The sequence below is a fragment of the Guillardia theta genome, assembly GCF_000315625.1.
Source record: "Guillardia theta CCMP2712 unplaced genomic scaffold GUITHscaffold_9, whole genome shotgun sequence".
Taxonomy (NCBI): Eukaryota; class Cryptophyceae; order Pyrenomonadales; family Geminigeraceae; genus Guillardia; species Guillardia theta.
In genome coordinates, this window is record NW_005434665.1 from 868868 (window position 1) to 896703 (window position 27836).

General features: G+C 55.0%; 10 protein-coding genes across 10 annotated transcripts; 7 read left to right on the forward strand and 3 right to left on the reverse strand.

Annotated features, from left to right (window-relative positions):
* Positions 1-1779: 1779 nt before the first annotated feature.
* Positions 1780-2062, forward strand: GUITHDRAFT_65545 (hypothetical protein; the record flags this gene model as incomplete). The annotated part of the gene is made up of 2 exons (XM_005839229.1): positions 1780-1870; positions 1917-2062. Coding segments are annotated over 2 exons (237 nt in total), but the record flags the coding sequence as incomplete, so codon positions are not given.
* Positions 2063-2176: 114 nt separating this feature from the next.
* GUITHDRAFT_65443 (hypothetical protein) lies at positions 2177-2485 on the forward strand (the record flags this gene model as incomplete). The annotated part of the gene is made up of 1 exon (XM_005839230.1): positions 2177-2485. A coding segment is annotated over one exon (309 nt), but the record flags the coding sequence as incomplete, so codon positions are not given.
* A 114-nt stretch (positions 2486-2599) lies between these two features.
* Positions 2600-2869, forward strand: GUITHDRAFT_62247 (hypothetical protein; the record flags this gene model as incomplete). The annotated part of the gene is made up of 1 exon (XM_005839231.1): positions 2600-2869. A coding segment is annotated over one exon (270 nt), but the record flags the coding sequence as incomplete, so codon positions are not given.
* Positions 2870-7579: 4710 nt separating this feature from the next.
* On the reverse strand, positions 7580-8255 carry GUITHDRAFT_157123 (hypothetical protein; the record flags this gene model as incomplete). Its single annotated transcript, XM_005839232.1, has 4 exons — positions 7580-7665; positions 7727-7856; positions 7985-8122; positions 8190-8255. 4 exons carry the CDS (start codon positions 8253-8255, stop codon positions 7580-7582), a joined length of 420 nt encoding a protein of 139 aa, XP_005839289.1.
* Positions 8256-9033: 778 nt separating this feature from the next.
* GUITHDRAFT_102211 (hypothetical protein) lies at positions 9034-11688 on the forward strand (the record flags this gene model as incomplete). Its single annotated transcript, XM_005839233.1, has 21 exons — positions 9034-9079; positions 9478-9536; positions 9601-9648; positions 9706-9743; positions 9795-9843; positions 9907-9942; positions 9989-10057; positions 10121-10183; positions 10238-10302; positions 10359-10404; positions 10455-10520; positions 10745-10807; positions 10854-10926; positions 10981-11023; positions 11071-11107; positions 11157-11207; positions 11259-11288; positions 11336-11368; positions 11422-11472; positions 11527-11589; positions 11638-11688. 21 exons carry the CDS (start codon positions 9034-9036, stop codon positions 11686-11688), a joined length of 1080 nt encoding a protein of 359 aa, XP_005839290.1.
* A 627-nt stretch (positions 11689-12315) lies between these two features.
* On the forward strand, positions 12316-15057 carry GUITHDRAFT_134006 (hypothetical protein; the record flags this gene model as incomplete). Its single annotated transcript, XM_005839234.1, has 7 exons — positions 12316-13065; positions 13117-13212; positions 13261-13419; positions 13463-13528; positions 13577-13646; positions 13941-14311; positions 14353-15057. 7 exons carry the CDS (start codon positions 12316-12318, stop codon positions 15055-15057), a joined length of 2217 nt encoding a protein of 738 aa, XP_005839291.1.
* Positions 15058-15156: 99 nt separating this feature from the next.
* Positions 15157-15923, reverse strand: GUITHDRAFT_157124 (cyclophilin type peptidyl-prolyl cis-trans isomerase; the record flags this gene model as incomplete). Its single annotated transcript, XM_005839235.1, has 3 exons — positions 15157-15175; positions 15321-15363; positions 15458-15923. 3 exons carry the CDS (start codon positions 15921-15923, stop codon positions 15157-15159), a joined length of 528 nt encoding a protein of 175 aa, XP_005839292.1.
* Positions 15924-16645: 722 nt separating this feature from the next.
* On the forward strand, positions 16646-17279 carry GUITHDRAFT_134007 (hypothetical protein; the record flags this gene model as incomplete). Its single annotated transcript, XM_005839236.1, has 2 exons — positions 16646-16846; positions 16995-17279. The coding sequence occupies 2 exons, from the start codon at positions 16646-16648 to the stop codon at positions 17277-17279; spliced, it is 486 nt and encodes a 161-aa protein (XP_005839293.1).
* A 360-nt stretch (positions 17280-17639) lies between these two features.
* Positions 17640-24215, reverse strand: GUITHDRAFT_102215 (hypothetical protein; the record flags this gene model as incomplete). The annotated part of the gene is made up of 32 exons (XM_005839237.1): positions 17640-17678; positions 17729-17879; positions 17930-17967; positions 18016-18195; positions 18246-18602; positions 19166-19706; positions 19756-19927; positions 19980-20065; positions 20377-20401; positions 20550-20661; positions 20721-20966; positions 21016-21069; positions 21110-21427; positions 21648-21692; positions 21738-21776; positions 21822-21880; positions 21926-21966; positions 22181-22227; positions 22277-22336; positions 22451-22492; positions 22539-22583; positions 22630-22665; positions 22719-22793; positions 22846-22966; positions 23100-23164; positions 23216-23290; positions 23339-23377; positions 23490-23537; positions 23591-23611; positions 23680-23754; positions 23864-23939; positions 23986-24215. The coding sequence occupies 32 exons, from the start codon at positions 24213-24215 to the stop codon at positions 17640-17642; spliced, it is 3558 nt and encodes a 1185-aa protein (XP_005839294.1).
* A 1337-nt stretch (positions 24216-25552) lies between these two features.
* GUITHDRAFT_65479 (hypothetical protein) lies at positions 25553-26933 on the forward strand (the record flags this gene model as incomplete). Its single annotated transcript, XM_005839238.1, has 8 exons — positions 25553-25657; positions 25772-25864; positions 25913-26029; positions 26077-26134; positions 26193-26314; positions 26361-26440; positions 26491-26749; positions 26793-26933. 8 exons carry the CDS (start codon positions 25553-25555, stop codon positions 26931-26933), a joined length of 975 nt encoding a protein of 324 aa, XP_005839295.1.
* Positions 26934-27836: the final 903 nt, after the last annotated feature.

Sequence of the window (27836 nt, forward strand, 5' to 3'; positions counted from 1 at the left end):
AGGTCAACAGCTAGCATATCACGTACACGCCATATGCTGTGAGAGGGAGGGAATGAATACTTTGGAACACTGCTCTCTAGTATCTGATGGACATGTCACCTCCACTTCGTCTCGAGCTGTTGCATGCACTTCACTCCTACGGAACATAATTCTATTCTGTTCTGCGACATGTTTTGCTCTGATCTTTGCTCAATGCTCCTCTCATCTCTTCTTCACCTTCTGTTCTTGAACCTTCATGCTATCATGTCCTCCTTCTCATTCCTTACCCCTCATCCTTCCGTCCCTCCTCTCCCTCCTCCTCCTCCTCGGCGACATGAGCTGCATGCGTTCGCACGAACTGCACGGAGCATGTCCAAGAACCTCAGACTTCCAAGGAAGCGAGAAATGAGGGCGATGAGTCGGTCGACAGTCACTGAACGGCGGCCGGACTCCGGTCGGCCCGGCCGGGCATCACTGAGTCTTTTTGGGTCCATTCAAAGGGTGGGTGATAGAAGTCAGAAGGAGGGGTCATGCTACAACCTGACTTTTTGATTGGAAAAGAGATGAGTAAAATGAAGGGAACAGTATACTAAGGGGTGGGGTATTCAGACGGTGGGTGAGGTATCATGATGGAGGTGAAAGGAAGGGGTCATGGACAAACTATGGGTAGGGAAAGCAAGATCAAAGACCGGTAGGGTACTTAAAGTAGGGGTAATGAAAATATAAAGGGGTGGTAGGTGTAAGGGGTGGTCCCTGGTACTACTTTGTTTGGGGGCAAAAGAAGCAACTAGTCGAGATGATCTGGGATTTCAAGAAGGTTTTGACAGGGGTAGGGGTAGGATAGGTCAGGGTAATGGATAAAGAAGGGTGGGTACTCTCAAATGTATCATCGAAAATGAAGGGTCATCTGGGTATTTTTATTTAGTCAGATGGTTGGTAGGGGTGTGATATTTAGGGGTAGCAAGAAAAAGGGTGGGTCTTTGTAAAAATGACACAAGCAGGGTGGGGTGGTGATCTCGTTCAGTACTCTATGGCGCAAGGAGCGTGACTGCAGTGAGAGGATGTGTGGGGCGATGGCAGGGGAGAGGGGAAAGGCGAAAGATAGGTATGGTTCGGGAGAGAGGATGAAGAAAACAGGAAGAGTGAAAGAAGAGGAGGAGAAAACAAGGAAAGCGTAGGGGAGGAAGGTTTGGGAAAGAAGCATGTTCGATTACCAACCATTCAAATCGGGTCGAGGTTGGAGGAATGGGCGTGGAAGATGCGAAGATGACGAGCGGTACCAGTAAAGCGAAAGTAAGTTCGAGGAGCACAGACAGCAGGGGACGAGGAATGATGGAGGGAGGGAACAGAAGTCCATCGAAGCGAACGGTAAAAAGTCAGAACCATTGTAGCTTCAACTATGTCAGATGATGATGGATGGGCGGTTTGTAGAGATGAGAGGGTTGGGTACAAAGTAGCAGATGATGATGCGAAGATATTTGTCGAAGGGTAGATGCGAACATGATGATGTACTCGAAGTGCAGGGAATTTTATCACCTGCCTTCGGTCTGCAACGTATCGAAACAAACTCAGTCTACACTAGCACAACAACCCAACATGCATACCTTGCAGTGAGTCAGAATCATTGTAGAGAATAGGGTAACAGACGAGTTCGAAAGGTGCGATGGGTGGTTCGTTCTGTTGAGGGTCCCTATCATCTTCGACCTTTCCGACTGATTGAAGTGTTGCAGCCAGTTTACGGCACGAAAGATGGCTTGAGGTGCAAACAGGACGAGGAAGGATTGTTGAGACTCGGCCATGATGCAGCACGAAGTATCGATATCGAAGGACTTTGAGGACATGCCGCCTTCCTTCATCTGTCCCATCACGAATGAGATGATGCGGGATCCTGGTATGTTCTGGTGTTGGAGCATGGCAGTGTGGTGACTTACCTGCAGTTTCCACGTGTGACGGGCACAGCTATGAAAGGAGCGCGATAGAGGATTGGTTGCAGAAGCACAACACGAGCCCAGTGACGAACCTTCTGCTGGAGAGCACCATCCTTATCCCCGTGCATGCGCTGAGGAACAGCATCGAGGAATGGTGCCAGAAGAAGGTGAAGTCGGTGCTGAAGCTGTCTGACTTGAAGATGGACGAGATTGCTCTCCATTCTAACTCCACCAAGGAGATCTTTCGAGCGGAGACCAAGAAGTCTGGGATGCCTTCGAGCGTTGCCGTCTTGAAGCTCTCAAAACACGCAAAGCTGAAAGAAGCCAACCTCTTCATGAAGATCAGCAATCATCCATCCATCGTCAGCTTCTTCGGCTTGTGCTATGAAGATAACGAACGATACCTTGTGACCGAGTACTCGGAGCACGGGTCTGTGAATGATGCCATGGAGCGATTTGAGGACGATTTCACCATGCAGCACAAGCTTGTGATAGTCCAGCAGGCATGCAGCGCGATGTCCTACTTGTCGGACTCGTCTCTGCTCCACGGCAATCTGCAAGCGAGGAATATCTTGTTGTTTGAGTTCGACAAAGAAGATCACTCAAAGCTGGTTGCCAAGATCTCTGACTGTCTGCACCCCCTGCAGCAGTACGATGATGCAAACTTCGCCTCTGACTACTTGAGGAGGGTACGATACCTTCCGCCGGAGACCCTGATGAAGAGGAGGTTCACCACCAAGAGTGACGTGTGGGCCTTCGCTGTCACGGCCTGGGAGATCATATCGGGAGGCATGCTTCCGTACTGGGAGCTGGCGGATGAAGCAGAGGTGAAGCGTAAGGTGTCGCAGGGCTACCGACTTGCGAGGCCGCAAGAGCTTGACAACCACTGGGAGCAGCTCTGGAAGACCCTGAGAGACTGCTGGGATACAAACCCCAAGGCCCGTCCTTCTTTTCAGGACATCCTGTCGTCGGTGTCTGCAGAGGAGGGCGCTGCAGCTGCAGCTACTGTACCTGTTGAGCCAGCCGCGGGTTCAGAGGGGAATCGATCAGGTTCTCCTGAATCGCCTCAGAAGAAGCGGCAGCTGAGTGCGGTCGAGTCATCTGAGGGAGGAGGAGGCGGGGGTTCGAGTGCTGGGCAGCACCCTGCAAAGATTGCAAGGGCAGCTGAGCATGCAAAGCCGTCGGAGGCGTCCATGGTGGGCAAGATCCCACAAGACGTGAACTCGAGTTCGAGACCAGGTGGGGACCAGCAGCAGGTGGAGTTCTCGGGGAGAGTCACCTACTTTGCGGGCTCCAAGGAAGCCTTCATGGAGTCGATAGATGGGAAGGTTCTGGGTTTCATCCCCAGCGCGATATGGCAAAGCCAAAGCCCGACCCTGGGGATCAATGACCTGGTCAAGGCCATGGCGGTCCCCATGCTGAACAACCCGCAGCAGTACGAGGTTGTCAGGATTGTCGATGTCAGGAAGAGCTCGAGCGAGCAGCCAGTTGTGTCGCCCCTGATCAGGGACACTGTCGTGAAGAAGGAGAAGATCGACCCCAGCCCACCAGCTAGCAGCACAACGCTGAGCTCGTTCCTCCACGGGGACAGCACGCAAGCGCAGCAGAGCCGGAGCCCGTTGGTGAGCAGGCCAGACGATCTTTCATCGTCCTTCTCAGGCCTCGCGCGATCGGCGAAGACAACCAGAGCTGGCGACCAAGTTGATGGGGAGGTGAAGGAGAGCCCCACCGGGGTGAAGGAGGATGCGTCAAGGCCATCGTCGAAGCCATCTGGTGTCTTGTGCTTCTTGATTGTTTCTTGGAAATGACGAGAGGATGCAGAGAGCTGGAGGCAGGTCGTTGAAAGTGACGCCTATGATCCCGTGGCAGCGTTTGAAAGCGATCCAAGGGAGGAAGAGAGCAGACGCATGACTTCGACTCATTCGCGACAGTGAGCCTTCTACCTCGAATCCTTCAAAACCCTCCACTCCCCCCCCACACCTTTCTTCCGCAATCTTGTTTAAACGATTTCCTCCCTCCAGTTTCTTTCTTTTTCGTGTTTGTTCCTCCCACTCCCGTCGTTCTCCCACTTCTTCCTGCTGATCATGTTCTCAGAAGCCCCCATAGATCTGCCGCCTCAAATCAGGAGGCGATTGCTCTGGCTCCCGCACCTTCGCCTCCCGTGCAAGACAACGGGATGCATGTGCTGGGCGCCTTTGCGACCTATGGCTGCGCGAAGGATTACAAGACGGTGGTATCGATGAAGGATGAGGTGGTTGCCATCGCTCGGAGGATCGATGCGGATCAACCGAAGCTGGCGATGGTGATTTTCAAGGGGCTGGGGGAGGCATACTTCAGCTTGGGGAACTACAGGAACTCCCTCGAGATGCACCACGATCAGCTGAGAATCGCTGACAAGATCGGGGACGATGAGAACAAGAAGATCGCCTACAAGTGCCTGCACAGGGCGTACGTGCTGCTCAAGGACGTGAAGATGCAGGAGAAGACTCTGAAGAGCCTCCTTGACGTCTGTCACACTTGTGTGGATGTTCAGACCGAGATTGACACCTTGAGGGAGCTGGAGGGGCTCTACATCGCGACGAAGGACAGGTTCAACTTGATCGAGACCCTGAGCAAGCTGCTCAGGATCTACACCGAGACTCAGATGACAGACGCGGCGAAGCGGGTCAGGGCCCACCTGACCTCCCTCATGGCGGAGGTGGAAAGGGAGCTGGAGAGGACCTCGTCTTCCTCGGAGGACTTCAGCAAGCGCTACCTCGACTACGGGAACATTCTCCATGCGCTGGGTAAGTTCGATCAGGCCGTGGATATCTACAGGAAGTTTGTCCGGTCGGATCAGGGTGGAAAAGCCTCGAGCAAGGAGCCGATGGCGCAAGAGCAGCCCCGATCATGGGACAAGCAGGAGAGAAAGGGGAGACCGGACTCAAGCTCTGGAAGCAGCAGCAAGAGGCCCTACGAATCCAGCGATGGAGTTCACGACGACGGCGATCGGCATAAGAAGAGGGACCTTCCCTCTCTGCGATTTACCGGGAGTATCCTGACCATCCTAAACTCCAGCGCCATCCTGGAGTCGGAGTACGATTCTAGCAAGATCGAGGTTCCGTACGACCTCTTCAAGCAGAGCAAGACCTACGTCAGGATCGGTTCGAAGCTGACGGTTGAGGCGCGGAGGTGTCCTCCCAACGAGACGGAAGCGACTTACCTGGCGACTGCCATCGTCAATGATGGCGCGGGAGCAGCGGATAGTGGACACGGGAGCAAGCAGAACCCTGGGCCGTCGGGAGGAGGCGACAGGAGTCCGTTAGGAGAAAAGTCGTACGAGGTTGGCGTCACGATTGAAGTTGTGAGGGAAGGGATCAAGAAGATGTTCGCCGTCCGATCGATCGTGCGAGGAAGCACCGCAGACATGCAGGGGCTGCTCGTTGGTGACGTCATCATCAGCATCGACAACACGCCATGCGCTGGGATGAGCTTCGAGCAGGTCGAGTCGAGGCTGCGCGGGCCCAAGGACTCGGTGGTGAGGCTCAAGTACGAGAGGCAGAGGTCGCGCAACCAGGACTACGTCTCCGTCGGCTTCGTGTCGCTCTGCTGTACCATCCCCGTCTCCCACGTCTCCCAGAGCAGCTCCTTGTCCTCGGAGGCGAAGAGAGCCTTTCGCATCCTCAAGGAGTCGCTGGAGAACTTGCAGGACCGAGCGACGAAGCTGAATGTGAGTGAGGTGACGGATTGATCGCTTCCTGACCTGGCGGCCAGAACTGGCTGGATTGGGCGTTCTCTGTCGAGGGAAAGTTTGCCGGCCCCATTGCAGCCCGACACATCAAGGCGGAGCTGAGCTCTCGGCTGGTGGCGATGGGGAAGGGTTCCTTCTCGGAGAAGGTGAGAGGAGAAAGGGGAGGAGGGTGGACGAGCACGAGCACGAGCACGAGGAGCTGAGGGGACTGATGAAGGAGCTGAGGGGGCGAGCAGTTCAAAGTGGAGAGGGGGTGATGGATGAGGGAGTGTTTGTTTCCTGCATGCCGAAATTTTACGATCTACAGGACCTTGGCTACTCTCGTTTCTCGGATTTTCTACAAGATGCCATGGATCACGGTAAGTTGCTGCCGATGTCTCGCATCCTACTGTCTTCTTCCTTCCTTTTTGCCTTGTCTCCTCCCCTCTCCTGTTTTCTCCTCTCCTCTACTCCTGTGTCCTCTCCCCTCTCCTCTCCTCTCCGCTCCTTATCTTCCCTCCTCTTGTCCTCTCCTCCCCTACCCTCCCCTACCCTCTCCTCTCGTCTGCTCTCGTCTCGTCTCGTCTCGTCTCGTCTCCTCTCCTCTCCTCATGTCTTGGTCGCCTTGCAGGAGTGGTGACCATCATCTGGGTGGAGAACAAGGTCTGGGTTGACACCTTCGGGTCAAAGTTCGTGGCCCCGAAGCTGGTCAAGAAGGTGGAGGCGAAGAACATCTGCCGTCACTGGCAGAGAGGCTACTGCAAGGACGGGGCCATTTGCCCATACATTCACAATGAGAGCTGCAAGCTCTGGCTCAGATACGGCCACTGCCCCCGGGGCTCCAAGTGCTCCCTGCTGCACATGTACACATGAGGGGGCGAGAGGAGGGGGCGACATGGGAGGGACGAGGAGGGGTTCGGAGGGTTTTTGTAACATATCAGTGAATGAGTTAAGTATGATAACGGGAGCGGAGCGTTCATGGCAATCTCATCAGAGCTCTCTCCCCGCCCGCCTGCCCCCCTCCTGATACTCGCTGATGACGTTGGTGCAGTGCTGCATCCAGTCCACTAGCTCCTTCCAGAGGCTCTCTATCACCTCCCGCCAGTCCACCTGAGGATACGCCATCATGATCGCCCTCCGTAGAACCTGCAAGACCGTCAGGCTCGCTGGCGCCTTCCCCCGCCCTCGTCCTACCAAGACGAAGATGCAGCTGAGGAGGAAGCGGATGACGGAGTTGAGGAAAAGCTCGTCCTCCGAGGGAGGAGGCACGTTGTGCCCCTCGACCCTCGTCAGTCGCTGCCTGTGCGTCCTCACCGCCCGTGGCACCTCTGCCCGAGCTGGAGCTCTCCCCTGCAGGCCCCTCAGCTCAGCCCTGCGCGCAAGCCCTCTGCTCACCATCGTGTGCTGCGGAGGACGAGCTTCGTTCCTCTGCACGCCAGTCCGCTGGACGGCAGCTGGGCTACTCGAGGCTGGAGGGGCCACAGCTGGGATGACAAGTCAGGCAGTCGAGCAGCTGGCGATCAGCTCACCTGCGCTCTCAGCAGCAGGAGTGACGCAACTTCCTCCCTCCTCCCCCGCTGACTCGCCATGTCGAGCTCCATCGCGGCCCCCCATGCCCGCAGCGCTCGGGGCTCCCTCCTGGCGAACAGCTGAAGGTGCTGCTGGGCCTTCTTGAGCCTCCCTCCCCTCCTGCACGCTCGGGGTGGCTGCTGGGGCAGCAGCAGCAGCACTCGCCGCGCCCCTGCCTCCTGCCGCGGCAGGGGAGGAGCCAGCTGGGGAAGTGTGGGCTCGTTGCAAGAAGTCTTGGAAGGCTTCCAGCATCCTGTTGGGCGTTAGCTGAGCGATAGGAGCGATAGGGGGATCGCTCACCCGTGGGTGCGGAGGGAGGCGGCCGAGTTCTCCTTGGATTTCTCCGCTAGCTTTCTGAGCAGCCGATCAGCCCGCACTCTCCTGTCTCTCCCCCTCACCTCCTCTCCTCGTCGCTGTAGTCGAGAGCCGCGATGGCTCCGTTCCCCGGAGTCGGCATGAAGCTCTGGATGGCAGTGAGGGCTGCAGTGGAGACGCGTCAGACGAGTCCAGCACCAGTCCAGCTGAACACTAGCTGACGGACCTGTACGGATATCCCAACCAGGCTGCCATAGCTCGGGGTGGTGCTGGGAGATGCTGAGGCAGATCTTCTTGCCGACCTCGAACCTCCCCTGAGGGCACAGGAACATGAACTCTGGAGGCTTGTGGGGGTACTGAGGACGGGAAATCTATCAGCGTCTTTTGAAACTGACAGGGCAGCATCGAAACTCTCACGCTCGCTTTCAAAGCACACCTCATCGCGACACAGCAACCAGCACATCAGTCAGGGAGCAAACGTCACCTGCGACGGTAGGATGATCCTGCCATGGTAGAGCCCTCCAGCGAACGGAGTGTCGGAAGGTCCTCGCAGCACAAAGTGCCAGTCGAACAAGTTCTCCTCGACCGGGTGAGCTTCAAAATCGTCGGACGGGTCCGCTTGCTGATCGTTACATGCACCCAAGTAAGCGGTGCAGCTGAGGAGGTAAAGGGAGCTTAGGGGGTCTCACCAGTTTCTTCAATTCACTCAGAATCCTACGAATAGCAGGATTGTTTGTGTTAAGCTGTGAAGACATTCTTCCTTCCTGCCGCAAGCCAGCAGATACCCCTCACTCTCTTATCTCTTATGTTCCGATCTGCCAACGCTGGTGTCAATCAATAGTCCAAAGCACAATATTTACTGCTGTCGACAGGGGAGAAAGAAAACAACATCTCAAGCAAAGCTATCAGAGAGTGTTGTTCTTTATCATAGCATGACTTCTACTTGACTAGCAATGCATAAAATCAAAGCATCTATTTCTATGCCCCGCTGCAAAATTCTACAACCTTTCCTGTTCTCATATCCTCACCATTCACTTCTTCGTCCTTCTCTCTTTGCTTCGTTTAAATCCTTAGATACAAATATCTGCTTCTTTCGTTCTGAATTCTCTTACACACTTTCTATTTTTGATGTAGCATAGGCGTTCCTTCCAGCCAACCATCCACCACCTCCACTCACAGATTCCTCTCTACTTCTCTTCTTCTGATCTCTCTTCTTCTCCATCTCCTCTCTTCTCGTTCTTCTCCTTCTCTACATCATGTTTTCCTTCTCTTCTCCTCTACTCTCGCATCTTCAACTACCTACCTCCTCCCTTCCCTTTTCTCCTCCCATGTCACCTTCTTACGATCGTCTCCACCCCACCCCCCCAAATCCAGCGGAGTACCCCATCACCCGCCCTAAGGAATTCAACCTACCCCCACCCATATATTTTCCCCAAACATACCCCCTTCTAAAAATTTACCTACCCCTGATTTTCTATGACAATACTACCCCCCCCGACCTGCCCCCACCCGTTTGCTGGCCGTTGGATCGCAATGGTGGAAGGCGACGGGAGGAGGAGAAGCGCATGGAACAGGACGGGTGAGACGAAGAGGAGGAGAGAGGAGAAGGATGAGTATAAGAAACGTGATCATGATGAGATGAGATCGTAAGCAGAGTTGCTGAAAGATGATTGGTGAGCTGTGTATGTTATGATCGAGTCAAATTGGTGTCGATGGAAGGTAGATTATCGTCGGGAACGACAACCAAAGCGCGCTCAAGATCCGTAAAGATGCAGAATGAGATCGTTGACGAGGATCCATGAAACTAGCAGCAACGAATGCTATGTTCACGACCGGTGGAGAGAACGGAGCGATTAGAGCAGGCGTTACGATCGTTTTGTTCTATCTCTGCTGTGATAATGTTATTAGACATCCTGATGATACGTGTGTTGTGACCACTTGCATTCTTCACTGCCTTACACTGAACATCTCCTCCAGGCTCGTCATTGTATGCAACGTCGTCGAGGCAGTCTCTCACCGCAAGCGCATGCCTCATGGTGCGTTCCCAACCTCCACATTATCGGCCCGTGCGCTTCTCCGTCTCACCCATCCACCATGCAGAGGCTGAGGGATAACGTCATGAAGACAGACGACGTGGGGAGCAAAGAGGTCAAAAGCAACCCCAGCACGAGGAGATGCGGCATGAGAGGCTGACTTCTGTAGCAGGTTGGGGGAAGGACGAAGAGTAAGAGAGAAGATCCGGGGTAAGTTTGTCGATCTCAGCCTCGTCATTCCTTGATGATTGTTTGCTGCAGCTCTCTTGACACAGACGAGGGCGAGAACAAAGTTAGGAAGTCCTACAACGTCGTCCTCCAGGCAGGCTTGCAGTAGCGGCGTATCGTCCCAGCCTGACGATCTGATTGGCAGTTGGCCGATGCAACTAGAATGACAGGATCGAAGACGGTGACCAAAGAGTCCGTTTCTTGCATACCCTTGACCTCTTCCGCAGGAGTTGGACCCCAACGATGTCCCAGCGTGGAGAACGAAGATGTGTCAAAACCGAATGTCTATCCTGGAGGTGAATGAAATGTTGCTCGATCCTCCCGCTTTCTTGAGGCTGATCTCGCAACTCCGCGATCAGGGGGAGAAACACAAGCTGGAGCTCAAGAAGCGCCTGGTCACAGCTGAGATAGAAAGGAAGACGGTGAGTTCTCCCCTTCGTGCAAAGTTTGAGCCCTTCTAATCCTGGACGCGAAAGGCGCTGAGGAATCGAGCAGCAGAGGACCTCTCAGGGAAGATGAAGGAGGTGGAGTATGTGGAGACGTAAGCTTGCTTCATGGAGGGAGAGAAGGGATCTTTGATGTGCACGCGTTTCGCAGCCAGATCAAGGAGTTTCGGAACATGCTGCAAGATCGAGAGAAAGTGGTAAGTTCGACATGGTCGGCGTTATCGGCCCTGTTGACTCTCGCTTGAAGGTGGCTGAGCATACAGCTGCTCAGAAGGAGGCGGTTCTTGCGGACACTAGAGAAATCGGAATGATGGTAGGGCAGGATACTCCACTCCGTCCTCCTCCTGCTCTCCTCCTCCTCAACCACCTCCTGCTCCCACTCCCACTCCCACTCCCACTCCCACTCCCACTCCCACTCCACTCCCACTCCCGCATTTTCGTTCCCTCCTTCTGCTTCTACTCCAGGATCTGCCTGCTCCGTTACATCTCCCTCGTCTCCTTCCTTCTTCCTCTGCATGGTTTGACAAGGATGGTCAGATGCGCAGTGCACAGTCAGCACGGGAGCGGAATGTTTCAACGTTCGCTGCGTTCGACCTTGCGGTGATGCTGGTCATCCTACCGAGCTCATCCTCTGAGACCGTCGCAGGAGCGGACGAGGAGGAACCACGAGGCTACGAGGACGCAGACTCTGAACATCAGGAGCCTGTTCTCCTCCATCGGTTTGTAGTCTTGCTTTCGTGTTGGGCCAAGTTGGTGACGTAGCGACCGGGCAGCGGCCGAGAAGATCTCCAATGGGATAACAATGCGCCATGAAAGGTTGCAGGAGCGTTGAAGCTATCCTTTCCTCTAATTGTCGACAACAGAAAGAAGAACATGGAAACCATCGAGGCCCTCAACAAGGTATCTTTCCCACCTCCTCCCTGCCCCACGGATCTCAACAGCGTTCCAGGCTGAGCTGGCCAGGCTGCAGGGGTTGAACGAGACGGTCAAGAGGGAGCAGGTCGATCCAGCTCCCATGGGAAGGAGCAAGTCTGACTTGAGTGTTGTGCAGGAGCTATCCGCCAAGAGGCTAAAGGAGAAGGTGATACCCTGCCTGTGCTGAGCCAGAGGGATGACAAGTCTATGCAGATCGACCTGACGCAGAGGAAGAGGACGGAGGAGGTGGAGTCGCCGCGCGTGCTCCGCGCTCCCACTCAGTGACACTGTCCTTGTAGTACCTTGCGAACAGGACTGCTCAGTTTAACGAGTTCAAGAAGGCAGCCATGGTGAAACTTGGGCAGGAGATGCTCTCCTTGATCTCACTGTTGCTGATGTTGCAGGTGACATCGGACATGCAAGATAAGGCAGCGAAGATCGTAGAGGAGCTGAGAGAAACCTTCGAGGTGATGCGCGACCTGCTGTTGCGTCATCGTTGCTCTCTTGCTTGACAGGATTTCTTGCAGAACACAAGAGATCTCGAGAGAAAACTGAGAAAAATATGAAGAGTGAGAAGATCAACCAATAGACAAAATGCTTAGTCTCTGTACAACATCGCCCTCTCTTGATTCCCCTTCCCTATACCCTCTCTCTCTCTCCTCCTCTCCCCTCGTGTTCTCCTCTCCTCTCCTCTCCCCTCGTCTCCTCTCCTCTCCTCTCCTCTTGCATGTCAAGCTCTCATCGGAGCCTCATCGCGCCTGCAGCTTTTGTAATAAAGTTACTCAGAGCTCTCTTTCCCTATGTTTCGTGGGTAACATAGCTAAAATAGCTTAAACTCGCCTCCGCCTCAGATTTCAATTATTGTTTTTTAGAGGACAGCAATTGCAATTAATGCAACGACATTTCAGCAGTCTAATTCGGGTGGGGCAGCTTTCACTACCCTGACGACATTTCGCGTCAAATGCTCGTTTAACGCCTCTGCCATCTGCTCCGCATCCTCGTCCTCCCCACACCCTCCCATCCTCCTCGTCCTCCCTCCTTCCCTCCCTCCTCCTCCTCGTCTCCTCCTCGTCTGACTACTTACTTCTCCTCTCTCCTTCGTTGCTCCCCTCCTCCTCTCTCTTCCATTTTCCTTCGTCACCATCATTCCTCTTGCCCACCTGCGTTCACTTGCTCCTCGCCCGGGTCCAGCTATGAGGCTCCTTTCCTGTCTCTTGCTCTTGATAATCGCAGGATCTGCTGCAGAGCAAACATGCTGCGGTCAGAACACAGCCATCGTGCTATCTTTGGAAGTAGCCCTGACGAGTGAGACCAACGTGCGGAGAGATCAGATGGTTGAGATTACCAAGAGCGCCATCGCCGGGGCACCTGTCCCCCTGCAAGTTGACGGACTGCAAGACTTCAACGACACTTGTGGGCAGAGCGGGCAGCAGACCATCGGGCTGACAGTCCCCTGCATCCAGATCTTCTTTGCAATCAAAGTGACGTCGGTAGAGGACGGCCTCTTGCTGATAGACTACATCCAAAACTCCGTGGGGAACCTGCAGGACAATCATGGCGTCTTCACTCTTGTTCCTAACAACATGCAGAGGTTCTGTGAGGGCTACTCCCAGCCTTCGGGTTGTGTTGTGTCTGAGCAGGTCAAGTCTAGCAAGCTGCTAGAGATCGCAGGCCACTTGAACGCCAGCAACCTCTTCCTTGTCAACGGCCAGCCGGTCGAGAGCGAAGGTGTCAGTGCGAGGATCTTCGATCTTGAGATGGTCAACTCGCTCAACTCCTCCATCTCGTCCTGCATCGCCAAGGTTGCGAACCCGACCAACGTCCTCAACTGCACAGAGTCTTTCTCCTCGGACTCGCTGAGAGTGTTCCGTCTCGAGGGATCCAAGGTCCTGGCCCGATACTACCTGTGGGGGGTCAGCGAAGCTGCTTCCTGCTCCCTGCAGGTGAAGGGTCTCTCCTTCAGCTTGGAGGATGTTGTTCTCGCTGTCCCGCAGCTCTCGACGAACAAAGTCTGTTTTTTTCAGCCGTACGAGATGTTCGTGCAAAGAGCGAATCTGAGCACGTTCCTCGACAATTTCGGGGGGATCCTGGTGAGAGCTGAGGACCTTGCTAGCTCTCCGTGACTTCTCCTTCCGCAGACCGACAGCCTGTTCACCTTGGCCTCGCTGCCCAAGGACCTTCAGCTCCAAGTGACGGACATCGAGCACTGGCCAGGGTACAGCAACAACATGCTCGATCCTGTGCTCTGGAAGGAGCCAGGCATCTCCGTGAAGCTTCTCATCCCCCTCAACTCTCAGGTCACACTGGGCGAGATGCTTGTGTTTCATTGAGGTTTGACAGGGTGACAACGCCACTGCTCTCAGCGCTCTGTCGGAGAACGTGGGGCACATGGCTGTTGCCGTTGCGGTGAGATTAGGTGAAGAGAGGGACTAGGAGTTTGACATGGAGCTGCAGGACATGGTGGTCAATTTCTACGACCAGAGCTACGTTCAAGACTGTCTTTTAATCAAAGGGAATCAGAAATGTGTCCCGAAAAATTATACTTGCTCGTCATAGATGCTGTCCCAACTGATGCTTCCTCATTGCATGCGAGCCCAACTTCTGAACCACGAGGGCCTTCCTCTCCTCCCACACGCGAAACGAATCTTCGCTAAGAGCCTGCGAGAGCATCTCCTCTACCCGCAGCTCGTCGCATCATCCGATCCCGTAAAGGGAGGGAGCATGAGGAGGCGGTGCGGGAGGGTGACGGGAGGGGGAAGGTGCCAGCGACGCTCTTGTCTAGCAGACGATCCTCAGTCCTCATGACCTTGAGCTGCAGGGGGTCAGCTGGGAGGAATCAGGGTGGCAAGTAACCTGTCAGAGCTCGAGCTGCTCGATGATGACCTGCTCCGCCGTTTCCTCTCTGAGCTCCTGCAGAAGCTGTCAGCAAGAGGAGGAGGCGTCAAGAGGTGTGGAGACCTGTCCCGACTTCTGCTCCTGGACCTCCTGCATCAGTGTCGTCAGTTTGCTGGAGTCAAGGACCAGCAACGGCTGTACCTCTCATTCCTTGGAGGGGGCGAGTCTTTCTTTCCGCTGCCATTTCGCTCTGGCGATCTTCGCCTACACAAGGCAACCGTCATACTCTGGCAGCAGCGGCTCATTCGAGGGACCTCAGAGGAGACTGCCGTCTCGGGGGGCTACGGAAGCGACGTGGAGAGTTTCTTCGAGGAGACCTTGAATTTCTCCTAAAGGGAGATGGAAACCGTCGCCTTCTCGGCGATCTTGAGTCCCTCCTGGGAGATCTTGACCTCCTTCTCAGCGGCGAACGTGACCGACGAGGCGACCTAGAGCTGCGTCGAGGAGGAGACCTCGATCCTCGCTTAGGAGGAGACCTCGATCCTCGTCTAGGAGGAGACCTCGATCCTCGCTTAGGAGGTGATCTCGATCCTCGTCTAGGAGGAGACCTCGATCCTCGCTTAGGAGGAGACCTCGATCCTCGCTTAGGAGGAGACCTCGATCTACGCTTAGGAGGTGACCTCGATCCTCGCTTAGGAGGTGACCTCGATCCTCGCTTAGGAGGAGACCTCGATCCTCGCTTAGGAGGAGACCTGGATCCTCGCTTAGGAGGAGACCTCGATCCTCGCTTAGGAGGAGACCTCGATCCTCGCTTAGGAGGAGACCTCGATCCTCGCTTAGGAGGAGACCTCGATCCTCGCTTAGGAGGCGACCTGGATCCTCGCTTAGGAGGCGACCTAGACGCTCGCCTAGGAGGTGACGCTCGCCTAGGAGGTGACCTAGACCCTCGCCTAGGAGGAGACCTAGATCTGCGTCTGAGTGGGGACCTGGATCTCCTCTTGGGAGGAGATCTCGACGCTCGCTTAGGAGGAGACCTAGATCTCCTTCGAGGGGGTGGAGGAGAATTCCTCCGGCGAGGAGAACGAGAGTCCCTTCTCTGAGAGCCGTGGTGTTGTTCCTTGCCGTGGGGCGATGGTTTGCCATCACGATCCTTAGATCTGCGCTCATGCTCTTGGGGATTAGAGGTTCGCCTTTCTTTCTCAGACTCGTGACGAGTCTCTTCTCGGCCCCTGTGATGGTGTTCGCCTGCATGGTTGTGAGCATCCGAGTTCTTGTCCTTGTGTCGATGATCCTTCTCCGACTTGGACTTCTTCGCTGCTTTCTTGGCTGCTTTCTTGGCTGCTTTCTTGGCTGCTTTCCTCGCCTTTTTCTCTGCTTTGCTCTCCTTTGAATCGTGTTTCCTCTTCCTATCCTCAGAATGTCTTTCATCCCTGTCCTCAGCAGCGTGCAGAACTCCACAAGAATGAATCACCACGTCATCAATGGGCTTATCTCGAGGACCAGTTTGCACTTTCTCCATCTCTCGAACCACCTCCATCCCCGCAATCACCCGTCCGAACACCACATGCTTGCCGTTCAGGTGAGGGGTCGGCTGGAAGGTGATGAAGAATTGCGAGCCGTTGGTGTTGGGCCCGGAGTTTGCCATGCTCAGCAGACCGGGCCGGTCATGCTTGGACACAAAGTTCTCGTCCGGGAACTTCGCCCCGTAGATGCTCTCGCCCCCGGTACCGTCCCCGCGAGTGAAATCTCCTCCCTGCGCCATGAACCCGGAGATGATCCTGTGGAATTTGCATCCTTTGAAATGCAGAGGCTTCCCGCTTGCTCCCTGCCCCATCTCGCCCGTGCACAACTTGAGGAAGTTGGTGGCGGTCTTCGGGACTACATCCATGTAAAGCTCCATTTGGATCCTTCCGGCCGGAAGGAGTCCGATCTTGATGTCGAAGAACACGACGGGGTTCTTGCCCATCTGTCAACCATCGTCAAGAGGGAGGGACATGCCAGCTGATCTCAGCTAGCAAGCAATCTAAGTGAGTTTGTCAGTGAGTACTGATACGACCCGACAAGTTTGTAGGGCCCCGTACCACCACACTGCTCATGATCCTGCCACCATTCCTGATCCTCATCCTATCCACTTTCCTAATCATGATCTCCACTGCGTGAGAGGAAGTTCTTTCGTGCGTCATAACTTCCTTCTCGACATTCACTACCTCTCGCCCATTTGATCCTCGGACAAGACCCGCGGAATCAACATTCCGGTCGCCGAGGTTGAGGAAACAGCAGGTTTAACGCCATCGTCATCATACACAACAACAATGACATGACCTGTAGCATCTACCATGACGCAATATCCTTGTCTCCGCACTGGAAACATCACCTCGCATCTACCACAGCATCCTCCGCACCCAGGCACAATGAGCAACCCCTTCCACTCCCCTCCCTCCTCGTCCCAGCACTCTCAGTCACCACATCTCGTCAAGCAGCTGCTCACGTCCTTCAACACCCTCCCTCCGACTTCTCTTCGCTCTCCCCATCCCCCATCCTTCCTCCTCTTGTCTTTCCCACATGCCCTCTGGCGGCGCAAGTGCGAATTGCCCTCATCCCCCCTCAAACATTCCATTCCGGGCCACCCGAGGCGGGCTTGACCTCATCCCCCCACAGGCCCCGAGGACATCTAAGGACAGATCCAATATGCTGCGGCGCCTCGTGGTGGTCGCTATGCTCGCGTGCGCGTCAGCGTTCCATGCTCCCTCCTTCCTCCCTCCCTCCTCAGGTCTCCACAGAAATCTCCATACCTCCTCCATCTCTCCTTCCAGAGGCTTCGGGAAAGCCATCCCTGCCGCGTGCCCTGGAATCAAGTCAAGGGCTTCACGGGCCCTCGTGGCTCCCAGGGTGAGTGGGTTGATGTGCCGTTGAGAGCGAACTGTAGCGCTAATTACTGCTGCTTGATCTTCGATCCTGAGATGAAGATTTGTTTCTTTGAGAACCTCCTTGCGCTTCTCCCTGCTGCCTCGTTCGCGCTGATGTTGGACGTTGTCAGATGGAGCTGGATGATTCGACAGTAGCAGGAGCCATTGCTGCGCTCGCCGGTATCGGCGTTGCTGTGGGAGGGATCTACTTCGTTGAGCAGAGGGCAAAGACGAGTTCGTCGGGGATGAGCGAACAGCTGTACACGAAGCTCGCCTCCAAGATGGACGGGGCCGACGCTGAGAACAAGTTCAGTGGATCGGATCAGACCTTGGAGAGCCTGATCGCAGGCATGGAGGAAGCACAGGCATGTGTCCTTGCTGCCTTGAGGATGACATCTGATGACCTGATGTTTTGAGCAGGGAGTTAAAAGAGAGCCGAAGGCGAAGGCCAAGGTTGAGGAGGAGGAGGATGACGGATGGTGAAGTTCGCGGGATCTTATCGCCCGCACGCTCACAGACGCTGGTGTGAGGTGTCTTCTGCTGAGCTTTCTAGCATGTGAAGAGAATGATGATATCGAAACTCTCTGTGAGACTTCTGGTGATGTGTTCATCCTGAAGAGATAGCAAGGTTTCAAATCTATGGCTCATTTATTCTTTCATTCTTACACTGCATCTTCTATCAAGCCATCATCCCCACTCCTAAGTGTGATGAGAGTGATAGTGCACTATGAAGTTAAGCTGCAAGGACGGACTGACACCCTCCCGTGTCTATTCTTTCACGCCTTAGACAAGGACGTTAGTCGAGTCATCAGCTCCTGCAGCGTAGATCAGCGGTGAAATCATTCACCAAAAGGAAGACGGTCACCTTTGAACTGAGGTTGAGCCAATCAACAACAACCATGAAGATAACGATGATGACCGTAGACAACAGGCATGATGTTGGGCCGAACGCCCAGGCCACAGCAGGAAAGGACACGAGCATCTGTCTATTTGCCCACCACGAACACGCAGCCGCTCTACAGACAGCAAAAAAGTGAGCGAACGACATGGCTACGTCTAATCACACCTGTCGTACAGTTTGGCGACCATCTTCACCACTTCCTCCTGATTACAGAGACTTGAGTACTGATTACAACCAGGCAAGGCAAGCACCTTGTTTGCCTCACAGCTCGAGCAGCCGACTAGCAGAGACATGTGGCGGAGAAGTCGAAGATATTGTGTGGAGCACAGGAATACTCCACCAAAGAGGATGAGGACGAGAGAAATCTTGACGGATGAAGGAACTACGGAAGATTTTCCTGCAGGAACGAGAAAGTCCAAAGTGCTCAGCATCTGAGCAAACCCATGAGAGTCTGAAGGTTGACCGAACATCTATATCTCACCTCAAGACGTTTGGAGAGGTCAACGGAGGAGGCAGCGGCGATGATCACCGTCACAGCGACAAACGCGCTCTTTGCGATGAAGATACCGATGAATATCTCATTCCTGATTGATTGCACTCCAAGAATGGCGTGCTTGTTGTCCGATAAGATCTTTTCAACCCATATAGTCCTGAACACTCTACCGAAACCAAACACTGTGTGCTCTGGCTTCTTAACGATGTAGCGGTGGTGGATCGCGTGGTAGGTGAAGATCAAAACGAAGGAGGTGAGCAGGAGGAGGGGCTCGACGACGAAGTCATACTGGGGTGGGGCTGGCGTTTCATCGAAAAGAATGTCAGCCATGAGAGGTGCGAGGGCCTTGGGGTCTGTTGAGCTCTTCTCAGAGCAGCTGATTCAAGTAGGAAAGACAGTCCTGCAGACAAACAGTGAATCATACACGATACGCTGTACACCTTTGCATGCTCTTTTCATCACTGAGATCTTATCCCTTAACTTCAGGATGTTCTCCTCCCTCCATCCCCCTTTCCCCCTTTCCCCTCATTCCTCTCGCTCCTATGCTTACAGGCAACTTGGCCCTTGTTCAGCAGCTCCCTCTCCCTCTCCCTCTCCGTCTCCGTCTCCGTCTCCGTCTCCCTCTTCCTTGCTCATCTCCTACACTCTCTTCCTCACTGAATCTTCTGCTCCTTCCCTCCCCGTCCCCTCCTGATCTACCTCGCTCTCCCTTCCATTCTTCCTCTCGTCCTCCCTCTCTCCCTCTCTCCCTCCTCTTCCCATCTTGCGGCTCCGCACCATTCCCCAACACCCCCAAAATTTTACTCAACCAGGGAAGTACGGCGAACTTTTCCAATAAATGAGTTTCCCAGGACAGGAATCCGCCCCGACCCGGCGGACGCCTTTCACACTATCATCTCCTCAGTCACCGTATGCTGCTCAGAAGGGGCCTGGAGGCCGGAGCCCTTCCTCCCTCCTCCCTCCTCCTGCTGCAGCCTCGAGTAGTGCTCGAACCTCCTCTTCTCCGTCTCAGCATGAAACACCTCGTAGTCGCCTGCATCCCGGGGCTCCGTCTCCTGCACGTATACATCGTAGCGCTGCTGCCCTGGCTCTCCCTGCTTGCCATAGCCCTGCTGCTCAAGCTGAAGCTGCTGAAGCCGCAGTTGCTGCTGCTGCTGCTGCTGCTCAAGCTGAATCTGCTGCTGTAGTTGTTGCTGTTGCTGCTGCAGTTGTTCCTGTTGGTGTTGCTGCTGCTGCTGCTGCTGCAGTTGTTCCTGTTGCTGTTGTTGCTGCTGCTGGTGCTGGTGCTGCTGGAAGACTCGCTCAGCTTGCAGAGTGGCTCGTGCTGGACTGCTGGGTGTAGTATCGGTCTGCAGCAGATGGAAGGGGCGGAAGGAGGAGGTAGGCGGCGACATGTCCTGCTTACTCGTCTGCTGAGAGCGATTGCCAGCAACACGTTCGACCCTCAGCCTGCAGAGAAATCGTGAGCAGAAGGCGCAAGCGAGGAAGGAGCGCAGACTTCTCCAGCTCAACCCTCTGCTCGAACAGTTTGGCATCCTGCAAAGTCGTCAGCCCCGCCATGGCGATCATGGTCGTCGGCACCTTCAGCAGCATTGACCTATTCAACTCTCCGATGTCCCGCAGAAGCCTGTCCTTGTCCTGCCGCACGTTCACTCTCAGGACCGCACGAGCTGCGAGGACTTGCCATGGAGGCAGCGACGAGCTCCTGCTCCAGCTTCTCACACTTGCTCTGCCAGCCGGCAAGCTCCTGCTTCATCTTGTCTATGGTGAACTGAAGGCCCTGGTTCTCGGAAAGCAGCCGCTGCACGCTGGGACGGAATGGTCAGGAGCAACGACAATGAACCGACATGGCGAGGAGGACCTGCTGTTGTCATCTGTCCCTCGAGGAGGTTGGAGCGCGACGGATCCTGGCATGGCCCGCTGCTCGTGTTTGCGTGAATGCTTGAGGGAGGGAGAGGTAGACGGGGGAGGCGGGAGGAGGAGAGCGAGGGAAGGAGAGAGAGAGGATGGAAGGAGGAGAGCGAGGGAGGGAAACTAACGTTGTCTCGCACTTGTGGCGACGTGATCATCGACTCACTCTGCAGCTGCTCACAGGGAACACCAAGACAACAGTCACAACCGAGCAACTAACAGTCTCCCTGAACCTGCGGGATGGGACGAGACTCCCCCCTCTCGCGCCTTCTCTTCGCTTCCTCCTCCTCCTGTGCTCCCATCAATCTCCTCTTCCTACTTCCCATCCGAACAATCAGAGTTGGAGTTCTACCTGTCCTGGCACCGTCACCCCTAGCTCACCTCCATGCTCCTCGCTCAGTCTGCCCCTCGGCACACGGAGCTTCGTCAGCTCCCCGCTCAGATACTCTGTCCTCATCTTGAGCAAGACGTTCTCAGCCGCCAGCTCGTCTTTCTGCGGAACCATCATGTCTCTTCTCAACACTTCCCTTGACCTGCCTGCAGCCGGAGCACGTTGAGCAACTTCAGCTCCACCTGGTACGCTCGCACTCGGCTCTCAAGCCTTGCTACGTCCTCCAGCAGCGCTGCTCTGCTTGCTTGCTTCCTGCTGTCCTCGATCGGGCAGAAAAACTCACTCCCTTCGCTGTCAGATGACTCGCCGTCGTCATGCGGGACGTGCGGGACATTCTCGATCGCTCTCTTCTCCAGGTGGTCCGACGTCACCTCGTCATGCCGACTGGTCCCCAGCAGACTCCACACCTGCCAACCTCGTTTGACAACCAGCGACGGTTTCTCCTTTGACAAGCACCTGTTCAGAGAGTCTCTTGTTCTCCCCGATGAGCTCCTCGATCACCTTCTTCATCTGCTCCACCTCAGCTGCAGTCACCCTCGACCTGCGCTACCTCCACATTCTCCAGCATCAGATGCGATAGCTGGGCACCAGCTGGAGCCGCAGGCTGCGAGGCCTGGCTGACGAAGTGCCGCACGACCTTCTGGAGGGCCGTCCTCCACTCGCCCTCCCCGACGCTCGTGATCGCGCTCCTCCTGTCCGCCCGCACAAGCGACCGGCCATGGAGGCTCCTCATGTGGACCGCCATGTGCCGCACCGCCTCGTCCATGGATTTCATCCCCACATCGTTGAACTCCTCAACCTCCTCTGGCAAGAAGCCGCCGCTCGTCATCCTGCCATCGCTCAGCACTCCCTCAGCTGGGAACTTCACCTGCAGGCAGCTCAAAGTCAGCGACTCCGCACGTGCCGGCAGGCAGAGGACGAACGATGGACTCCAGCTGGTTCCCTGCAGGGCAGGTCAGTGCCTACCTCCTCCCCAGCTCCACCCACTGAGCTGGACTCTCAGCCACTCATTCTCAGCTCGTGAGCTCTCGATGTGCCAGCGCGACTCCAGCAGGCGTCAGAGGGCAGCAGAGCGGGGCATGAACAACCTCCTCAAGCTTCATCTTCGCCTCCTCCAGCATGCTCGTCAGCCTCTGCACACTCGTCAGTCGTTCCTGCTGGGCGCGAGCTGGCAAGACCTGAATCTCGGAGCTCTCGAGGTTTTCCAGGGTCGAGACCTGCTGAAGGCTGAGAGAAGGTGGCGGATGGGGCTGCTTCCCCACCTGCTCCGTCAGCTCGTTCACGGTCGACAGCAGCTGCATCTGGTCGTGGAAATGGTTGCCTGCTGATAATCTCAAGGGCAGCGGGGGGAGCAGAAGAAGAAGACCTGAGTCTGACATGTCCGCCGCGGAGACTTCTTCGAGTGACCTAGGGACGAGGTTTGAGGAGAGAGGAGGAACAAGGGAGAGCTGGGAGGGGAAGAGGAGAGGAGGAGCAGGGAATGAGAGGAGGGAGAGGAGGGAGAGGAGAGAGAGTGAGAAGGGAGAAGAGGAGGAGCACGAGGTGGAGAGGAAGAAGGGAGTGGAGAGATGGGACGGGGAAATCTGACCTCGCTAGACGGTGAGAGAGAGCCCGTTCAGACCGCAGCATCTCCTCAGCAATCTCATGCTTCACCAGCATCTCCTCCAACTGTCAGGAGTTTGAGCTGTGAGATCTTCACGGAGGGCACGGAAAACACCTCCGAGTTGCTCCCACGAGCATTGACTCTGTTGTTTCCCTGAGATTGACTCTTTGGATCCTGCGTGGAAATGAGCAGAGCAGAGCAGAGCAGAGCAGAGCAGAGCAGAGCAGAGCAGAGCAGAGCAGAGCAGAGCAGAGCAGAGCAGAGCAGAGAAGCATTTTCAGCCTCGACCTCGGACATCAACTCCTTGTTGACGATGTCCTTGAAATCCGCCTGCGCCCACCCCCAGTGAGACTTGGGCTGGTCGACCTTGACTCACCTCTTGCTTCACCGCCATCTTCTCCTCCTGCAGCCTCGCAGACTCCTAAGACAGTCTCAGAGGAAGCGCCGCGCCGCTCGGCCTCACGCACCTTGAGCAGCCTCTCCTGCTGTGCTTGCAAGAGCTCCTGCACCAGGAAGGCTCAGCAACCATCCTCCAAACTTCAGCTGCGGGCATTACAAACTGCTCCTTCTGATGCTGCTCCACGATGCTCTGCTGCTGCTCCACCGCTCGGATCCTCTCCCATGCCTGCTCCTAGAGCCAAGACTTCACCTTCCCCGACATCGTCTGGTGTAGTTCACGCCACCTGAGAAAGCGATATCGGGGCTGATGGAACTCCTCCCTCTCCCATCTTCCACAAGATCAAGTCAACTGCAGCCGACAACTCGACACGAGCACTCACAGCCCAGGGAAATGCTGCTGAAGACCTGCTGGGGACATCAGGGAGAGCCCTTCTCTCCTCCCATCACTCGCCTGTCTTGAGCTCCCTGCTGCTGCTGCTGCAAGCCGCGAGCTTTTCTGCAATGTCTATCAGTTCATGCGGCTCTCCGAGAGCTGAACCCCAGCTGCGATTGGAGCTGCTCGATATCGGACACCAGCTGCCGGTTCTCCTCCTGCAGCATGGCCTGTACGGTGCAGAGTTTCACTCAACCTGCCCGTCCTCTCCTCATTCTCACCTTGCTTGTCAGGATCTCTTCCTGCTGCTGAAGGGCCAGGTCGAGGGCCTCGTACACGTCATCATTCGCGTCTCCCTGCCCATTCCAGTTGAGCTGCGAGGGTGGAGCCCTACGAAACTTGACCTTGTCCAGCTGCTTCTCGCCTGCCTCCCATGGTATCTCCTGCAACACGTGTCAGTCCTTCTGACCTGCGAGCTCTGCCGCTAGCTTCAGTCCTGCCCAGCATTCACCTAGCGCCTAGTCAGGGGGGAGGGAGTGGAGGGACGAGAGCGACCTGGGCAGGATCGACGTTCCCTTCGATGCCGGCAGCTGCACATCTCCTCTGATCTCAACAGGTCAGAGGGTTGAAAGGCTTCATCCGGACCTTGGCTTCACCTGCAGATCCTCGTTCTCTCTCTGGGGTGCAACAGGTTCAGTCCCGTGAAGCAACCAGGGCTAGCGCTTGCCTGGAGTAGCCGGCAGACCCCCCGCTGCTCCTCCAGCTCTTGCTCCAGCTGCTTGTTCCTCTCCTGCCAGGATTGTCTCATAGCCGAAGGAGACTGAAAGGATCGCATGCCTTGAGGACTACGTTTTCCTCTTGGAGCAACTGAACGTCCCCCTGCGCGCAGGGTCGGTCAGGAGCAGCAAGGGGAGCAAGTTTCAAACAACCTCTGCGGAAAGATGTTGTGAGGTTCCTCCTCCCTGATACAGTCTTGTCCGGTATGACTTGAGCTTCTCCTTGTACCTGTCTGCTCTTCAAGGGCTGCAGCCCTCCCCCCTCCTCGTCCCACCTGTGAAGCTTCTGCCGCAGCATCGTCCTCTCCTCCTCCATCTTCAGCAGCGTCTCCTGAAGCTGGTCCGCACCTCCACCCGATGAGCCTGCAGCCCTAGCATCCTTGCTCTGGAGCAGAGACTGAAGGAGGGCCAGCTTCTCAGCCAGAGCTCTGTTCGTGCTCGCCAGCATCACGTTCGCTGATTGAGTCCTCCGTAACCGCTCGTCCACAGGTGCGTCCGAGTCCATGTCCTGCCAAGTGGCGGTGAGGAGGGCAGCTCAGCTGTGAGAGGGGACAGTCAGACAAGCGCATCTGGTTGCTCAGAGTAGGTGGAAGACTGCGAGGTGACCCTCGAGATCCGTGCTGGATGCAAGTCAAGCAGAGGAAGATATTCACGATGATACCAGAAGGAGCCATCTGCTGACTGGAGCTGCTCCCGGTCCTTCTCCAGGACGGCTCCTGAGAGTGGATGTCGTGAGGAGGTAAATCCTGCTCATGCACACTGCCGGTGATCGTCAGTCAAGCCCTCAAGTGCATGAAAGTTTCAATACGCGTGCACGCTGTGGATACGGTCGAGCAGCAAAGGGCCGTCTCGGGGAGGACAGTAGAAGAGACAGCTGCCAACACAGGGTCAGAGCATCGCTGCAGTGAGGAAGAGAGTGGGCAAAGGTGAAAGAAGCAAGGCGTGCTCTCAGGTCATGGTGCGCTTACAGTCTCCCGAAAGGACATTTTCCGGTCTTCTGCCACACTTTGCATATTCTGATTTCATTCCCTACTGTTGGCGGCATGAAACTTTCTCTGTCGTCTGCGGACCAGCCTCTGTCATCCTGAAGATCCCCGAAACTCCCAACAGACAACAATGCAGCGGATTGTCTGAAACCACTGCCAGCACTTTCATTGCTGCCCGTCCTTTCCAGGCTGGACAATCTCTCAAGATGGTTAGAGAGGTGACTCGTGTGAGGGGTCCTCGTGCTGTCGGTGCTTGATGTTCTCTCGGCCTTGCCCAGACTCCCTCCTCCTCTCCTGCTCGATCCGCGCGAGCTTCTGTGTACCCTCTCCATCGCCGTTGCCATCATAGGCGACAGGAAAGTTTTTGACTAGATGGTGGGTACCACGAATGTCGGAAGACCCTGTGCTATAGATATTTATATAACACGTTGAATTTGTATAGTCACCATGAATATTTTTGCAATAAAACTGATCGATAGTCAATAAAATATATTAGAGCACAATAGATCCCCTCCTGCGCGGGAGAGGCGAAGATGGCGTCGGGGCTTCCAGCGAACTTTTTCGATGCAGCAGGAGCAAGCTCCGCCTCTCTGTCAGGACGAGAGCATGCTGTCGAAGGATTCTTTGATAAGCAGGAGGACGAGCAAGTCGGAGGAAAGAGGAAGCGAGAGGAGGAGGAGGAGGAGGATGAAATGGGAGCTGATGGGATGGAGGAGGCTGGGGAGGAGGAGGACGATGAGACGAAGATGAACAAGATGCTTGATCAAGCTGAAGGGGTTGAGATTATGGACATTCATCAGGTGAGCCATTCTTTGAAATTCCGTTTATATCTCCTCGTCTCCTGTTGAGAGTCAAAATGCAGTTAAAGCGAGCGGTGCTATCACTGGAAAGGAAGATTGCGAAGAATCAGGAGATGAGAGTGAAACATGCAGATGAACCAACAAGATTCCTAGACAGTGAGGTGAAATTCTCTCGTTTCCTACGATTTCACCTCTTCACCCTCCCTCTGTCTTGATCTCCTTCCCTCACTTCGCATCTCCTTGGTCATCCTTGTGATTGACCCGTTCTCGTTCAGGTGGAACTCTACGAGGACATCAACAAGCTTCAAGCACTCGCAACGGCACCAGAGCTTTATGGAGAGTTCGTGAAGCTGAACGCCGTGCAGAAGGTGGATGAAGCCCTCTCTACCTTTGATCGTCTTACTCTCGAGCTTCAGCTCTCCGAACTTCTGGATCACGAGAACGTTGACATAACTTTGGCCACAATTGAGCTGATGAACGAGCTCACGGACCCTGATGCTCTGGGAGAGATGGAATCTGAAGATTGCTTGAAGGTGCAGATGTTTCTCTTCCCATTGAACTATCCTGATAGCAGTTGCAGGACCTGGTCAACTCCTTGGTTGAAAACGCGTTCCTAGAGTTGCTGGCGAAGAACTTAGGTACGAGTATCAATCCAATGCACAGCAATATTACTTTCCTCTGACCGGATACTTGCAGCAAGAATCGACGAGGGCGAGGACGATGGAAGACAAGGGATATATAACGCACTCTCCATCATCGAGAACTTGAGCGAGCTTCAGCCGCATGCCCTGGAGGCGATCTGTGACAAGACAGAATTGGTTGAGTTGGTCTGCGGGTATTCCCAATCCTGAACGGACCTTGCAGGTTCCATGGTTGTTCAAAAGATTGCGCGTCAAGACCTTCGATCAGAACAAGCTGTACTGCAGCGAGATCATCTCGATATTGTGAGATTGCCTGAAGAGCTCCTCCATTACTTACACCCTGTCGCTCTCAGATGCCAGCAGAATCAAGAAAACCAGAAGAAGATCGGCTCGGACGGTGGGATGGACAACCTGCTCCAGTTGACTTCTTCGTGGAAGAAGAAGGATCCTAAGGACAGCGATGAATCTGAAATGATCCAGAATCTCTTCGACTCCATCTGCTCTTGCGTCATGGTGCCAGAGAACCTGGCTGCATTTGTCGAGGGGGAGGGAATCGAACTGATGGTTATCATGCTTCAAGCTCGAAAGTTTGCTGCTCGCTGTGCATTGAAGGTGAGCGTCGTCCTTGGTTCACGTCTCCCTCAGAGTGGAAAAGGTGCTGGATTATTCTCTTTCAAGAAGCAATGCCGCCTGCGAAAGATTTGTGAATGCTGCCGGCCTCAAAACACTCTTCCCAGGGTTTCTCAAGCCTCAAAGCATTCTGGTAATCTCGGATGATGATCATCGCGCGCAGTGACAGAATTCACAACAGGCGAATTGCAACTTCAAGGAGGCGAAGGGAGGTGCGAGAGAAGACGAGGAGCATGTAGTATCCATCATCTCATCGCTGATTCTCCGACTCGGCGGAGACCTTCACTCGAGGGTCCTGCAAAAGTTTGTGGAGAATGGATTCGAGAAGGTGGTTAGCGTGCCTGTTCTTCGCGTCTTGACGAGCTACACAGCTTGACAAGTTGATCGAGCTCCACGAGAAATATTATACCTTGGTGGAATCTGCTGCTGATGTACGCACGCGCCTCCGATCGCTGGGGACGTGGTTGGCTGATTCTCGTTCAGGAGGAAGAAAAGGACGAAGACGAGGAGGACGGCTATGAAAACATGACTGCGGAGGAGAGGCGATACCTTGCGCGCTTAGACAAGGGCCTTTTCATTCTTCAACTGGTCAGATTCGTCGGATCTGGAGGAGGATGGGGAGGTTTGATCTTTCCAGCAGGTGGACACTATCTTAGCTTTCTTGCTCACCGAAGATCTTCCCGGCATCGAGAAGCGAATCCGCATGCTGCTCCACCAGAGCGACGCTGGGATCGAACAGGTACGCTAGCCCACGGCAGGTCGAGGACGTGATGGCAGCACGCAGGTGATCAAGGTGATGAAGGAGTACCACGACAACATCGGCGATGAATCGACAGGAGGAGAGGATGCTTTGAACATGAAGGAGATCACCGGGGACTTGCTGGATTTCCTCAAGGAGAAGCAGCCGTAGTGGAGTCAAGACATCGCATTCATTACATCTACAAGTTTCCTAAGACACACCTCGTGTCGCACAGCAGCACACAGTCTGATGTGTCGAAAAAATCTTCACATGTTGAACTGATTGTTGACCGTCTTGTACTCGAAGCACAGTGCAGCTGGTCGACCCCCC